This window comes from Harmonia axyridis, chromosome 2 (assembly GCF_914767665.1).
Source record: "Harmonia axyridis chromosome 2, icHarAxyr1.1, whole genome shotgun sequence".
NCBI lineage: Eukaryota > Metazoa > Arthropoda > Insecta > Coleoptera > Coccinellidae > Harmonia > Harmonia axyridis.
The window spans coordinates 60,516,667-60,532,930 of NC_059502.1; the positions used below are offsets into that span (position 1 = coordinate 60,516,667).

A 16,264-nucleotide genomic window follows, 5' to 3' on the forward strand; every position below is an offset into this window, starting at 1 on the left:
CGTATTCCGCACAGAACCATTATTTTCGAAATAAAATTGCACTATTTGAAAGCGTTGTTCAGGCGTGAGTCTATTCATGGTAAATTGCCAAACCAAACTGAGAATAAATCACTCGACAGCTGTTAAATCGGTCGCCATCTTAAACAGTAATGCCAACTTAAAGTTATATACCTCGAAAAAAAAAACACCCGTTATATATTATACTTTGAACTCTTTACTTCAATAAAAATTAGAAGTATTCAAAAAAACAATTTTTCTATACAACTTTTTATATAATATATATTCAAAACATAAAATACAAACAAGTAAAATTGAACGCAGAAAAATTGAACAAAAAAATAACTATCATTTTCAATAATAATATTCACGGTCACGCGTTACTGCTGAAAAGAACGAAACAATGTCATCAAGTTCAGAAACACTCAATGGGGTTTTCACTAGTGAACTATCATTCGTCAATTGAGGATACGAGGAAAATCAATGAGCAATGGATTGGCTGTGCTCATTTTGGAGCTCTTAATCTCTCCTCCTCTTCGCAAAATACCTGTTGGATTTTAGTCCTCACGAACATTTTTCTTTCGTCCGGTACTTTCCTCAAATATGGGAGCAAACTCATTAGGAAATGATAGTCCGGATCTTCCGATCTTTGAAAAGCTGAATTTCTTTCATTGAATATTTCTAATTCTTTTTCTTCATGCTTTTTCAATTTATTTACATGTGAATTTCTTTCATTGAATATTTCTAATTCCTCATCTTCAAGCCTTAATAATTTATTAACAGGTGAATTTCTTTCATTGAATATTTCTAATTTCTCTTTTTCAAGCTTTTTCAATTTATTTACAGCTGAATTTCTTTCATTTAATATTTCTAATTCCTCTTCTTCAAGCCATATCAATTTATTAACAGGTGAATTTCTTTCTTCGAATATTTCTAATTCTTCTCCTTCAAACATTATCAATTCATCAACAGCTGAATTTCTTTCTTCGAATATTTCTAATTCCTCTTCTTCAAGCTTTTTCAATTTATTTACAGCTGAATTTCTTTCATTGAATATTTCTAATTCCTCTTCTTCAAGCCTTATCAATTTATTAACAGGTGAATTTCTTTCTTCGAATATATCTAATTCTTCTCCTTCAAACATTATCGCTTCATTAACAGCTGAATTTCTTTCTTCGAATAATTCTAATTCCTCTTCTTCAAGCTTTTTCAATTTATTTACAGCTGAATTTCTTTCATTGAATATTTCTAATTCTTCTTCTTCAAGCCTTATCAATTTATTAACAGGTGAATTTTTATCTTCTAATATTTCTAATTCTTCTTCTTCAAACATTATCAATTCATTAACAGGGCTGGCATCATCTCTTGTGTACTGGGGTCGTACGAGAGATTGTGTTCGTGACTCTGGTTCGTCTTCTGCAGGATCAGGAGAAAATTGTAATTGGTCCTTCAAAAATTTCATGCTTTCGAAATGGACCCACTTGGACTCTTTGATCCTTCTACCTTCGTCTCTACTTCGTTTTTTAGGATTCTTGCTCAATTCCTTGCGAAATGTGTCCCTCAAACCTTGCCACTTAGTTTTGGCTAGTTTACCTGAAATTGGTCAAATATAAATAAATTGGTCTATGTTTTCAATTGTAACCTAGTATTATTTATGTATGTTGATTTATCGTACATTAGAGTTGTTTATCATTTCAGATTTCCGTCTACCTGGGTGTCTTTTCGAGCACTTAGCTCCTTGTAGAGATTTATGCACTGGGCTATTCGAAACATACACTGCGCAAAAACTTATTTTTCATGTTCTCTCGGGAAGGTTTTGAACGAAACAAGACAAATTACATGGAAGAAAAATTCAGGATTTCACCGAATCTCATGTGAAAGAAGAGAAATAAACAATTTTCAAAATACTGGAATGCTGATAAGTGATTTGATACTTGGTATTTCCACCCCTTGCGTTAATTACAGCTCGGCAACGACGGTTCATACTCAAAATGAGTGATCTTAAAATGTTCTGATCTAATCCTTCCCAGATTTCTCTGAGTTGGATTCCTAAGTCATTATAAGTAGCTGGATGATTTTCTGAACTTCTCAGCCGTCTATTGAGGTTGTCCCAAACCTGCTCAATCGGATTGAGATCTGGACTTCTTGCTGGCCATTCCATTCGAGAGACTTCAACCTCTTCAAGGTACTCCTAAACGATGCGTGCACGATGGGGTCTGGCATTATCGTCTATAAAAAGGAAATTTTCACCAATGTATGCGGCAAATGGCACTACATGCTCTTCAAGAATGTTCCTTATATACCTATCAGCATTCATAGCTCCATTATCAACGAGCACTAGGTCTGTACGAGCAGTCAAAGATATTCCACCCCATACCTAAATCGATCCTCCCCCGAAACCAGTAGTATTCAGGAAATTGCACTGAGCATATCTTTCATGTGGACGTCTGTATACAATGGTAGAGGCAGAATCTAGACTCATCTGTGAAGAGAACTCTTTCCCAATCAGCCTCTTCCCAATGGATATGCCTCTCGCAAAATCCAAACGCGCCTTTCGATGGGCTGGGGTCAGAGCTGGTCCTCTTGCCGCGACACGAGGCCTTAAATCATATTCTCTGAGGCCATTTCTTATTGTCTGAGTGCTAATTTGCACCCGATGAGTTTGCTCAAGCTGATTTTGAAGGAGGCGAGCGGTTTCAAACCGTTGTCTCAACGAAGAAACTCTCAAGTAACGTTTTTGAATGACAGTTGTTACTCGTGGTCTACCCTGTCCTGGTCTTCGGACATTCATACCTGTCTCCCTGAATCGCTGCAACATTCTGGACATATTTTTATGGGAAACTCAAAACCTTTCAGCAATTCTTGTGTATGTCCACCCTTCTTCTCGCAAAACTACCGCTTGGGCACATTCCTCTTTGGTCAAATTGCCTGTTTCGCGTTGCATAGCGGTCGAGTGTAAAAAATCAAACGAAACAACTCAAAATCAAAGAACAATCGATTTCAGAATGGAGCCAATACATTCAAAATCTGATAATCTCATCTTTTTTCATTCCAGCTGGGAAAAAACATCTGTATTGAAGAAAAACGTTGAAAGTGGATAACATATGCATGCATAATTCTGATAAAAATAATTATCATTGAGAACACCTTCAGTTGTAGAATAAATTTGAGATTTCCATACTGTGCGTTAATTCTTTTGCGCAGTGTAGTTTATCTTATTATATACTGCTCCACAAAATTTTAGGAAGTTTAGAGATTTTTAGACTGTTTCAAAAGTTTCAATTTTTTTACAGCATTTTTTCAAATATGATATATCTAAATGTTTGCCCACTAATCTAAATGATTTTAGATTTGATATGTGTTCCACAGTTTCAGTTGAAAATTTATTTTTAATATTCATAGTACAAAATCAGTTCATTCAAAAAAATAAAGTTCAGAGTTAGGCCTCCTCGAAAATCAACCACAGCTGGAAAACGCCTTTGCATACTTTCGATTAGATTGTTCAAGTATTCTTGATCAATTTCTTTCCAGAGTTGCGGTAAAAGCCGTCTTTCTTGAAGCGTATTAGGATGTGGTTCTTCTTCTTAGTGCGGCGGTTATCCAGCTGAACTGAGGCCCAGTGGCCCATTTGTTGTGGCAGGAGGGGTCCCACTCGCCATAGGAATAGAAGGTGTTGGATATCCTAGGTGTGTTAACCTCAACCCAGTTAAGTCACCACAGTTGAATAATATGTGTTCGACCGTTTCATCAGTGCTCCTGCACCAGCGGCATAGAGGGCAGCTCGTCAATCCCATTCTCTTCAAATGTTTATTGAACAGGTGGCCTGTCAATGAGCTGGTTACCAGACTAAGTTGTTTCCTCTCTAGCAACAGGGGTCTTTTGACCGCAGGGCGCGAGGACGGTCTCTCAATGAGAATCCTCGGCCACCTTAGCTCATCTCTCGTGCTCCATTCCGAGGAAATTTCCTTGTTCAGTCAAATCCTGAAGAAGCTTCTGACAGATGTGCGACAGATTGGCAGCGCAGGCTCCGGACCTACAAATGCTACTCTGGCCCCTCGCTTAGCCAGTGTATCTGCCTTATTGTTACCAGGTATCTCCGCATGGGCCGGATACCAGATTACTTTCGAACAGTTACCAGCACCCGGCTCACGTAGAGCTTACCTGTACTCCTCTACTAATAAAGCGTCAACTCTAACGTCGGATAGAGATTTCAGAGCCCAGCCTCCACCACAGAATAGAGAGCCTCTCTATTCTGTGCCTGCACAATGGAACAGTCCTTCCCCAGAGGGATAACCTGATTGAAGCGAGGTCCCACAATTTCGGCACCAGACCCTGTTGATGTAACAGAGCCATCAGTGAACCCTTCGGGTCTAAGAAGCCTAGTTGATGAAGACCGAAGGTCTCTGTCAGGTTGACTGTAAGATTGTGAAACGACAAGACAACTGATCCAAATTTCTTAGAAATGCAAACGACAAGATTATGCCTGAAACTGAAAAAGTTATCTCATGTGGAGGAAAAAACCCTTCAGATGCAAGAAAGTAAATATTTTATTTCTCATAAATAAACATTTGGTGAACTTTTGTGGAGGAGTTTATGCTTTACAACTCATGTTTTTGATGGATGTAGTGTTCACATTAACACTACTTGCATCCTACTTGACATTCTAATTGCTTAACATTCTACTTCATATGAGTTCACGAAAAAAACAATACCTAATGAAAAAGGATTAAAAAAATTAATAAAAAACTGTACCTACTGCTAGTGTTAAGTTCTGAAGCAACCTTCTCCCATGTTTTCCGAGTAATGTCTCTTTTGTTATAATTTTTGTCGCTTGTGTCCCACAAACACTTGTTTTTTTGCACACAAGCAATTAATTGATCCATAGTGAACCAGTCTCCTGTTTCAATACGTTGCAAAACGTCTGCTGATTCGGACGAATTCGGATGAAAATTTGAAAAATTTGAAAATTTAGTTGTAACAAAACAAGGCTTCCCACTCTCATATGCTGCGGTTACTACGGATGCTTGTTCTGACTTCTGACGAAGAACTCGTCTGACGGATTCTGACGGATTGACCCGAACGAACAAGAACAAACGCGTACTTTTCAATGGTAGTGGTTACTATGGATGCGCAAGTCTCGTCCGAATACATACCTCGATCTCAGAACGATTTGAACGTTCGAATGAGTTTGATATTTTCATCCTAATTCGTCCGAATTTACGTTTTGCGAAGTGTTGGTTGGTTTTTCCATGCGCGTTAGAACTGGCGACCTTTTGACCATAGAAGCGTATAAATTAGTATACCTACTATATAGGGTAATTCACCGCGATGGCTTATGAAATGTTTGTGGAGAACTAATAATAATTTCATGCTGAAAATTTGCATACTGGGGTTTGAAAAAATCATCTTTCTCCTTAAAATACTTTCAGATCTCTACATCTTCCAGATATACCGAAAACAGATAGGTACTACATTTTTACAATAATGGTAAATGACTTTGCTTAAATATTCTGGTAACCCTTTGTCTACGCGATTGAAATTCCAAAGAGGCCAGAAATAAGACAAATATCGACAAATTTAAGAATTATAAAAAATTCTTATAGAGCCTCACCATAATCATAAATAAAATATCGCAGTAGGTCGGCGATTTCCTGCTATATTTTTACGAGTTGCTTTTGCTTTGGCTTTTGTCGGCATGCTCTTTAATAAAAACGTCTGGCTTTCTGGGCGGCTACTACAATAATTACAATTCCTTTTCAAATTTGAAAGGGAACGCAGCGCAAACATTATTAATTAAGAGTAGGGTGAGAAGTTGAATAGCCTAATCACAGTGATCCCTAGATAGTGGGTCTAACAGTGGAGAACGTAAATTATTATTTTCTAATAAAACATACCAACAGTTCATAAGAAGTTATTTTTCTAGGCTCAAAAAAATGAGTTTCAAACGTCAGTCGGGAGCAGCAAAGAGGAAAAAAAAAGTTGAGGAGGAAGCCAATAAAAAATTACCAAAAATCACAGCATTTTTTGCTGAAATCAAAAATGATGATGCATATCAGGAACCAGGATGTTTTTATAGGTTAAACGTACCTGATGGAGATATCTCCTAAATTCGCATCTCCAGTGGATGAAAAAAAAATAAAGATGGCCCAAACGAATGAACATAGGCGTGGAACTTTGCTTCCTCCATTTTTTTCGAAATAAACTTGTTCTTTTAAAACTTTTGTCGCATAACAGGGATGTACACAACGTGCCGTACTCGTGACCTGTCCAAGTTTAACTACTCCTCTTTCAGCGTTTTTAAGATCCCTCCTCTTTTCAGGATGAGTTAAGCAATCTCAAATATTCCTCTGATTTACCGCCCTCTTTTACCACATGCAAGAATTCAAAATACGTTTTCAAGTCATTTTCATTTTTAGAAAAACCGCATTTGCAGCCTTTGACAAGACTTTTTGTGCAAAATGTTTAATGTTTAATGAAAAAATAAATGTTCGATCGGGAAGTTATATCGTGCATATATTTATTTTCCAATAAAAAATTAAACTAATTCTTTTTTTCCCATCCCAAAAAAAAATAATGAATAAGGGCGAAATGAGTACTTAATAGTGAAAACCTCAAATAAATCGATGGTCTCTATCGAAATAAAGCGTCTGTTCAAAAGAACTGATCGCTGGGTTTGGAAAATGCAAACATCCTCCTTTAGCCTCTTAGAGAAGTGTGTGCATCATCCAGTGAAGAGTGTCCATCATGGTATTCCGTTATATGAAAAAATCCGTTTCTATTTGTCCCTGAATCTACGACTCTGGCAGGTAGTTTGGTGAATAGAACCATAAATTCAGTTATAGTAACTTCACAAATTCAGTTATAGTAAAAAATTCTAAATTATTCTACTCAATAGAAGTAGTAGATAAGTACGATGGAGCTAATTTGTAATTCAGAATTCTTCATTGGAAAAGAGATGAATTAAAATCTGAAACAACATTCTGTTTCCTTTTACCCCACTTCCCCCTAATTAAGTTCATGGAATTATTTACTGTTCAATTTTTCTTCAAATATTTTGTCAAATTCTGAAATATCCTCACCAAAAATCAGTGCAGCTTCTTTTTTGAAAACTGGGTGGAAAAGTTCCCAACTTTCAATCCAAACTGAGGTTCATCAATTACTTTATTATTTTAGTGGTTAGAATAACAAAAACAAATCACTTTGAATCTTCTATTTATTTCAAGCGATGCATACAGCTCAAAAATATTCCATCTGCATTCACGACAAATCAATATAAATACTATGAAAAACATGGACTGGTTTTCTAACTTTAAAATCTGATCACAATGCACAACGCATAACTTAGATAAATTTCCAGAGCACCATTATATTCAAAATATTTAAAATACAAATATATTTATATATATTACATTAATATTTCGAGTAAACAGGAATATGTGTTGATATCCTTAAAATATTCTCAACTATACACTATATTATAAATACTTGGTAGGAAGATGTACAGAAATTTCATGTATGAGGGTTCCATCCGTGTCTGCAGCGACATTCCGGACTGTCCATCAAGGTTAATTTTATATCACAAAGAAACGAAACCTATCGAAAATTCTTCCCTAACTTAACTTATCGCTGCAGACACAGTTTCTCAGACATAAATACTGTATTATCGTTAACAAAATGATTAATTCAAATCGTTAAAAATGCAAAAATATAACAGCCTATTATGCCCCGGTAGGGTCGTCTTAATCGTTTAAAAAAACGGGTAAGAGACGCAGTGGCGGCCTATGTAGGCCGCAACCAATCCCGAGGGCTCTTACAAACGCGAGGTGGAACCTACATCGGCATGTGAAGAAGATTCGCAGGCAACTTAGTCGCCCGACTCCTCCGATCTCCACAGCGAGAAATAACTTAGCGTTCATCAAAACTAAACGTGATATTGTAAAAACGTAGCGATTAATTAAGTAAAAAGTGTCACTCGACTAGGCGCATTCGATAAAACTCGAATCTCACTTCTCGATCAGAACAATTTGTACCAATAAATAAACTTCGATCGGGAACTAGATTGTTTTGTGTGTCTCTCACAGATGCAGGATCAGTCTCAATTGGTAAGGGATTCTTTGAGGGCCATTAGCTGCTCCTCGCCCAGTTTTATCTTGTCGGCGATCTCCTTCGAGTCCATTATCAGTTTGGCTTTCATATTGATGAAGTGATCGTAGTCGGCGTAGCCGTCTGTATCCAGATATTTCGTCAGGATGTTCGACACGTTGACGCTCCTACGGTCTATGCACTCCTTTAGACTCTTGGCTTCTTCCAGTTGGGACTGGAGTTTATCTCTCTTGGCTTCCAGCGTCCTCTGTAAATAGAGAATTACTTTAATTCTCAATAATTTACACATATCGAATATCGATTGACACAAAGGTGAAGAACCAGAAAGGAGTTATCAATGTTATTGTTTCCATTATATTGATTTGAAGTTAGAGACCCATCCTAAAGAAGAATCTGAAACTGAATTAACAGCTTTAACACCACCATAAAATTTAAATTTATAAAGTGTTCAATGGTTTCTTCTACGCCACACTCACGTAGTGGGCTTTCAATAGAATGCCATTTGAAGAGCATACTATTGCAATGACCATGATCAGTCCTAAGTCGATTTAAAAAACCCAAATTTTACTGGGAAGATTGAAAGCTGAAACTTTCTTTGAAGGATTAACGAGTAGACTTTTGTTGAAGACATTACAAGAACTCAATTGCTAACGCCAAATTTCCTTGTCCTTCAATTAGATTGAAGGAAATCCATAAAGGCAATATTCATAAGAAATTCTGGAATTTCTAGTATCTGGGAGGTAAGATACAATTGGAAATAAGGCCAGGTAGAAATGTAATTCATTCCAAGATTTCTTAAATGCAACCTGTCTCCGAACATAAGGCAGAAGTATATGTGATAGCAGTGGTATAGTATATCCAAATTCTCTTGAACTAATACATAAAAACGTTTGGTCAGATGTCCTTTTGAAGTGGATACCGCGATCCGCTAAATACCGTGTTTTATTTGAAAGTATTGTTAGGCATTAAATTCAGTGGTCCTAAACGAATTTCTGGAAACTTGGACAACCCTTGTATAATTGAAATATTCTGGTTTTCGATCTGAAAAAATATTTACCCTTTCGTTATGATCCTCTGCCATTCCAATAAGAGCATTTTCAGCTCTGGCCAATCTACCCGAGATGCCAAGAAGAAGACTAGTAATTTTTCCAATTTCAGCTACATGCAATCGAAACTTAGCAGCCTCTTGAGGTCTTGCCACCCTGCTTATATGCGATTCAACATTTTGACCCAATTCCTCATTGATTCTAGATTCCTCTTCCACTGCTTCCTGTTCAGTTTTCAGAACGTCCAGCTTCTTTCCCAATCTGTTCACTAGCTCCTCCTAGAAAAAAAAGGCATCAGATGATTATTTTTCTGAATCATAGCGATTCAAGAATACAACTCTTAGTTAGGTTTGGTTTCGAACTTTACCTTCTTTTGATTCAAATCTTTGGTACTTCTCGACAAGGAACTCTGATTGATATCCTGACAGTATCTCGTGAGGAATCTGGCTTTAGGTTCTGATGTCGTGAAATATGCTGAATTTCCTGATAGAGAGTTGCTCATTTCTACGCTGTTGTTTGATGAAGGAACACTGAAACAATTTGATCTCGTTTTAGGTCATTTCATGCTCAGAACACACATTTTTGTATGTGTATTATAAAATATATAACAACAATGAATTTAGATCCAGTCTACACTATCATTCACTTCAATATGAAATTATGTTCATGTACTTGCTACTGTTTCAATAGAACAACGGAAAATGGCATTGAAAATCGAAATATGTGTTAATTGCTCGTCCAAAATCATTACATCATCATCTAAGTAGGCCACTTTGTAAGTAATAGGTTGAGTTAGCAACGAATTACGAAACCTTTATTTTGCATTTTCAGAAATGGACGTGTAAAACTGGTGTTTTTGGATTTTGGAGAGATAAAAAAGGATATTACCATGGTTGTTCTATGAGCTTTGTTAAGTTTTTGAGTTGAGAATTGAAGACTTATCTATAAAAAAATTATAAAATATAAATTCTCAAACGTTTGGATTACTGACTTCATTATCTTTCGGCAAGACAGTGATAATCGAAAAAACTATCAAAATCACTTCAATTCATTATCAACATTGGCGGGCTCAAGATATTCTAATCGTTTGCGATTAGAAAATCTTGATTTGTCAAGATTTTAGATGGATTCTTCAGTAAGCTCGCACATCGTAGCAATAAGCAACTAGCAATAGGCAATGAGCCATAAGGCATCTCTACATCTAGTTGCAGTGAAATACAATATGTATTTCACTAAATAATTATTGCTTGTTGCCTGTTGTTAGTTGCGTATTGATCCATTTGAAACAAACTAATAAAATAGAGTACTGTAAACAAACTAACACATGATTTCCTAACTCAGCATGTGGTGTGCCAACTTAGCAAAAAAAATATAGATAGATTTTTTTTCAAGTGGACTCTTTAAAAGAACAATAGAAACATATTCAGAGTGAACATAGTTGTGATTGATGTGGTGATAATGTTGAGTACTTATTTCTGTGTGTGTCGGAACATTCTAAATTAAAATAAATACCTTGGTTTAACTGTAGTACCATTGGTCGGTGACAAGCTTGAGGGTTGAGTATCATTAGGTGTATCACAGCGACTCCTGAACGGTGAGTTCACTGGTCTTGGCCTAGATGTTACTTCTGGTTTGAACAGTCCTTGTACATAATCACTTAACTTTTTATGCGTGGGTCCAGGAACTGAAAAAAAAAATAGATATTGAAATATTTCACCAATAGCTATATGTCTCAACGAAAACTAACGCAGTCTCGTTTTACTCACCTAGAATATCCTTCAGCTTATCCGAGCTGGAAAGCTGGCTGATAATGTCTTCAGATAACAGATCACAGTCGATTTCTTCTTGTAGCTTCTTACGAGTAGGCAAGGGCGTTGGAGGCAGTTCCTCCTTCTCCGTTTGCGAGGAGGCGTCCGAAGTCGTAGTATTCACCCTTAAAACGATCTCAGTCCTCTGGATCATCTGAAGACCTTCAATAACAGGCGGACAGCTCTCCGGTTTTTCAGGAGATAAAGGAGGAGAATGTTGAGCTGAATTACTGGTAGGAGTTTGAAGAGGACTGTTGTTAGTAGACGAGGCAGGTGATATCCTCAAAGGCGACAGCTTCATCGGAGAACTAGGCGATAGCTGTTGCTTGATTTGAGGTGATGTTCGAGAAGGAAAAGAAGGCGACGTCGAGACTCCACTCTGTGTCGTCGTCTTGGTGGATAGAGGACTCAATTTGGGTGATTCGGGTTTTGGGGCATCTGTGGTGACGGGAGACGAAGTTTCCACCGTACTGTAGGTTGCAACTCTTAACGGGGTGTTCACTGAACTGGCGCTCACGGGTGTGGTCACCCCACGTGATGTAGGAGGTGAAACTCTGTCACTGAAGGATGTTGTACTGGAAAGAGTAGTTGCTTTGAGAGGCGCAAACGGCGAACCTCTAGGGGGACTTTTGGAAGGAGACGAAGGTGGACTTTTTGACGCATCGCCGTCTTCCAAGGTCGTAAACTGATAGGACGTTCTACCGTAATGAGATCTGTTGGTCAAGGCGTGCACCGGGAGTACGTCCGGCAACACCAAGCTGGCTTTTTTCAAGTCTTCATTTTCATCACATTTGAAACTCTTCGATTTATTTGGCTTTTCGTTCATAGACACCCTACGGAATATGTTGCTGCTATTGTTATTGTTGTTGTTGTTCTTCTGCAGCTCCTTCTTGGTTTTCACCGGCCACATGGTTTCCCTAGCGTTGATCTTCGGAGATTCGGACAAGACCTCGGCTGGGATGGCATGACCGTTAGGAGACATCGTACGTTTGTAGCTTCCGGTATCAGAATCTGGAACTACACGATCCCTGTCTCGTCTAGATGCCAGAACGGAAGCTTTTGATTGGCTTCTGCAATAAAATGAATATATTATTAGTGAGGGTATAAATTTTGTTGTGGCTAGTGTGCAAAATATAAAAAGTGGTAAATTATCGAAACTATCATATGAAAATCTTGATAGCAATCAAGAACATCAAGTAATTATTGAGACTGGGATAGTAGAGTTTCTAAAACCCTAATTTTAGTTCATCAATCAAAACAATTATTTAACACAAAGTTCAAAATAATACAACCATGGAATGCCGAAGGAGTTTAAGATGCTAATTTGAGTTTCAACAGTTGTCCAAACTTGACGTTCATGTCACTCACACATACAGTAACACGAGTTGTGGTCTCTTCTATAGCATATAAAGGGCGTTTTTTTTTAGAGCTATAGAACTTTAAATTGCAATAAAACAACGATGTATTATTCGATTGACATGAATTTTAATCATCCGCAAGATAATCTTGTGACATTACATTTTAAATATGATTTTTTGCATATGACCGTCACGGCTGGCTCGGATGTAGTTCAATCTGGACGTCCAATTTTCGATGACTTTTTCCAACATTTGTGGCCGTATATCGGCAATAACACGGCGAATGTTGTCTTACAAATGGTTAAGGGTTTGTGGCTTATCCGCATAGACCAATGACTTTACATAGCCCCATAGAAAGTAGTCTAGTGGTGTTAAATCACAAGATCTTGGAGGCCAATTCACAGGTCCAAAACGTGAAATTAGGCGGTCACCAAACGTGTCTTTCAATAAATCGATTGTGTCACGAGCTGTGTGACATGTTGCGCCGTCTTGTTGGAACCACAGCTCTTGGACAACATGGTTGTTCAATTCAGGAATGAAAAAGTTAGTAATCATGGCTCTATACCGATCACCATTGACTGTAACGTTCTGGCTATCATCGTTTTTGAAGAAGTACGGACCCAGGATTCCACCAGCCCATAAAGCGCATCAAACAGTAAGTTTTTCTGGATGTAACGGTGTTTCGACATACACTTGAGGATAAGCTTCACTCCAAATGCGGCAGTTTTGTTTGTTGACGTAGCCATTCAACCAGAAGTACGCTTCATCGCTAAACAAAATAAAATGGACGTAGTGCGCGATACGTATTCCGCACAGAACCATTATTTTCGAAATAAAATTGCACTATTTGCAAGCGTTGTTCAGGCGTGAGTCTATTCATGATGAATTGCCAAACCAAACTGAGAATAAATCACTTGACAGCTAATGAATCGGTTTACATGAATATCATTCAGTGATTTTTGCATTGAGCAATTATGGTTGGCAATACTGCTTTCTGTATCAAAAATTTGGCAGATAATAGATGAACCCGTAACAGGAAAGTTCCGACTATCAACATATAATAATGAATTCTGTGTTCTACAAGATATGACAGAATGAACAGGTTTGCCGTATTATCAGAGAAAACGTTTTCTAGCATTATTGCCAGACTGTAAATTTTTTCCCGAAATTTGAGATAGAATCAATATCAACAATTGGTTGTCAAAATATTCTCAAGCATTGGGTTGAAGAACCTTTATGACCCGGTCTTGACCACTTTCCTCGTAATCCGTTTATAAAAATAACGACAATGCATTTCCATTATTCCGTTCAAAAGCTCAAGGTTCTCTGGAAATAATTCCATCATTTTTCTCACGTACCGACAAAATTGAGCATGTCAAAAACTAACGTTCAATCTGTGTCATGAAATTAAAACAACACTTAAACTGTTCGTCTCATTTCATTCGCTTCACGTACAAAGGTATTGTGAAATTTTTCATATCGCTTTGATAATGCTGAGAAAATTCCTCAAAGCAGAACTACATCGTTTTATGGTCGATAAAAACCTACAATCTTGAAGACCGAGGGCAGGCATGGCATATATATATAGCGAAAGAAAATGGTACCTTATTTGGGCGAACTAGTTGTTTTCGCTTCGTTTGTTATAGGTTTGGTATCGATTAATCTCTGTTGTGACACCGATGCCGTTACATTGAGTATTGTAGATTTACTAGAACAATGCTGAGAGTCAACCAACATACTAGGCATTGTAAAACGCAGAACAGAAGCGTATCATTAAGATCATGATAAGAATGTAAATGAGTACAAATTGTACTCTCTAACTTTCAGATAGTTTCTGTCGCAGGTATTTTCTAGATGAAGTTACATCCATTGCTTGCTGCAAACTGATTACCCATTGAATGAAACTTCGTTTACATAAAGTTATTTTTGAACCTGTTCTCACATATGGTTTTCAACGAAGTAATGAAAACAAATACATAAACACAATTTGTGTATAAGATTTGTGAGAGTTCGGCTCATAAATGAAATTGGATAATACCTTAGAAAAATCGAATGCTGATTTTAGAGTTGTGGAGAGATCAAAAAGTTTTAGCTATGTTGATATTGGGGAAAAGAACAAAAATGAAACATGCATGTTGTTATCTTGATATGAATATCAAAAGATGTTCAGAGATTCAAATTCTGGGGGAAGTCAATATCACGGAACTGAAATTAGTAGTACGCATAGAGGAACCTTACATTGCGAAACTACCTAATTGAAAATGCATTTATAATATTTCAAATTTTAATGTTTGCTATCAAGATAATATAGCAACAGATTCAGTATTTTCCAGAAATTGACGTATACATTTTGGATCAATGTATTGGTTTTGTTATTTTTCTTGTGAAAGTATATTATTGAAAGTGAGGGATATAAAAAAAATTTTACCCACACTTGAGTATGTACTATGTACCTATTGGATGAAACATTGAAGACTGTTTTAAACTCTGTTTTAGAGGGGTTTGGCTCGAGTTTTATATATTATAGCTGAAACATTGTAATTACCCACTGATAGGAAACGATCTTGAAATTAATAGCTGTAGTCTTTTACAGGTAATCAAGTAATTCAATTTAAGCATTAATCAGCATCTTAATGGCTGGTTAATCGTTCGAATTGATCATGTTAGTAATCGTAAATATTTAACAGGAAATATTGATGGTTACATCAGAGTGGTTCTGAAGATGTACCGTTCATCCATTTAATTATGGGATGTCTTCATTTTGAGCAAAATTCTCCTGAGAATATTACTGTAGTGATGCTCCAGTTTCTATTTTAACTTCGATTAGATATTCCCTTCTTTTTGCTAAATATATAATCTTCAAAAGCAACATCTCGAGTATTATTCTGTGGATCAGAAGATTATTCCATAATTCCCAAATACTCATCGCGTAACAGAAATTCTCTAAGATTCATTATCTGAGTTATTCACTAACCAAACATTGAATTTTATATAGCAATTTCGCTATCAGAAATTATAGGATTGTATAAATTTATCCAACAAACATAAACAACAAGTTCAAAAACCTAAGTACACCACGGAAGAACAAACAAAATTTTAATGTAGGTCAATTGACTCTCGAAATAGTGCTACCAATCGATTACTATTCGCGATTGAACCTACTCCAGATAATATAAGAACAACTTTTCTGAATTTAAATTATAACAACTAAATTTACGAAATTTCTACAAAAAAAATCCGTTCTTCTTAAGTCCAAACTGTGTAATAGGTAAACCGCTGAAATCTTAAATTTTCTGTAACTAACAGACTAATAACAAGCCCCAATATTCTTCAATTTTGATTTTTTATCTTCTTCGAAGGGTTTCTAGGTTATAGTCTCGCCTATCCATAAAATTTTAAGAAATAAGCATAAAGAAAGCCACTAATTGAAAACAATCGAAAATCACTTCAAGAATACATTATCAACAAAGAAATAAAATAAGTCTTTGTTTCTCGTGAAACGCACCATTTTCAAGATAATCTATGTTGAATGATATGAAATCTGAAAAATTCGACAAATTACACCTTAATTATGGGTCCTTCTTTGATAAAAGAAAGACCTTGTAGTTTTTTATTGTATAATCAAAGTCATAGATAATTAACTTCCTTATAAGAGACTTACGAGGAAGAACGCCTTTTTACTGAAATTCTGGCAATTTCAGTGGTACCAACCAAAAACTTCTTGTTACTATTTGAATCATTTCCAAATCTTATTTGCTTTTGCCAGCAATTAACAATGTTGTCATTCTGATTGAAAATCAAATTTGACCATTTTCATTTCATTTTTCCAATTTTGGTTTGGTAACTTGAATAATATAATATTATGCAATACCAATTAATGATGATGATGGTTTCATGGTAATACTAGGAAAAAATTCAGGGCTGTTTGAAACCTTTGGTGGGACAACATCTT

At 36.5% G+C, this 16,264-nt stretch overlaps 2 protein-coding genes across 6 annotated transcripts in view; both read right to left on the bottom strand.

Moving 5' to 3' along the window:
* Nucleotides 1-326: 326 nt before the first annotated feature.
* Nucleotides 327-4,949, bottom strand: LOC123673445 (arginine and glutamate-rich protein 1-like). Its single transcript, XM_045607926.1, has 2 exons — nt 4,754-4,949; nt 327-1,596 (listed from the first exon to the last, which is right to left on the bottom strand). The coding sequence occupies exons 1-2, from the start codon at nt 4,878-4,880 to the stop codon at nt 503-505; spliced, it is 1,221 nt and encodes a 406-aa protein (XP_045463882.1). The 5' UTR covers nt 4,881-4,949; the 3' UTR covers nt 327-502.
* A 2,243-nt stretch (nt 4,950-7,192) lies between these two features.
* The window catches only part of LOC123673545 (protein Shroom), a 280,176-nt gene continuing 271,104 nt past the window's right edge, over nt 7,193-16,264 (bottom strand). For all 5 annotated transcript variants that reach the window (XM_045608097.1, XM_045608098.1, XM_045608100.1 and 2 more), the window contains 5 exons: nt 10,913-12,024; nt 10,659-10,830; nt 9,514-9,676; nt 9,158-9,424; nt 7,193-8,347 (listed from right to left, as the gene is read on the bottom strand). In XM_045608097.1, the coding sequence (XP_045464053.1) occupies nt 8,093-8,347; nt 9,158-9,424; nt 9,514-9,676; nt 10,659-10,830; nt 10,913-12,024 (1,969 nt within the window). In that variant the 3' untranslated portion in view covers nt 7,193-8,092. The remainder of the gene's footprint in view (nt 8,348-9,157; nt 9,425-9,513; nt 9,677-10,658; nt 10,831-10,912; nt 12,025-16,264) is intronic.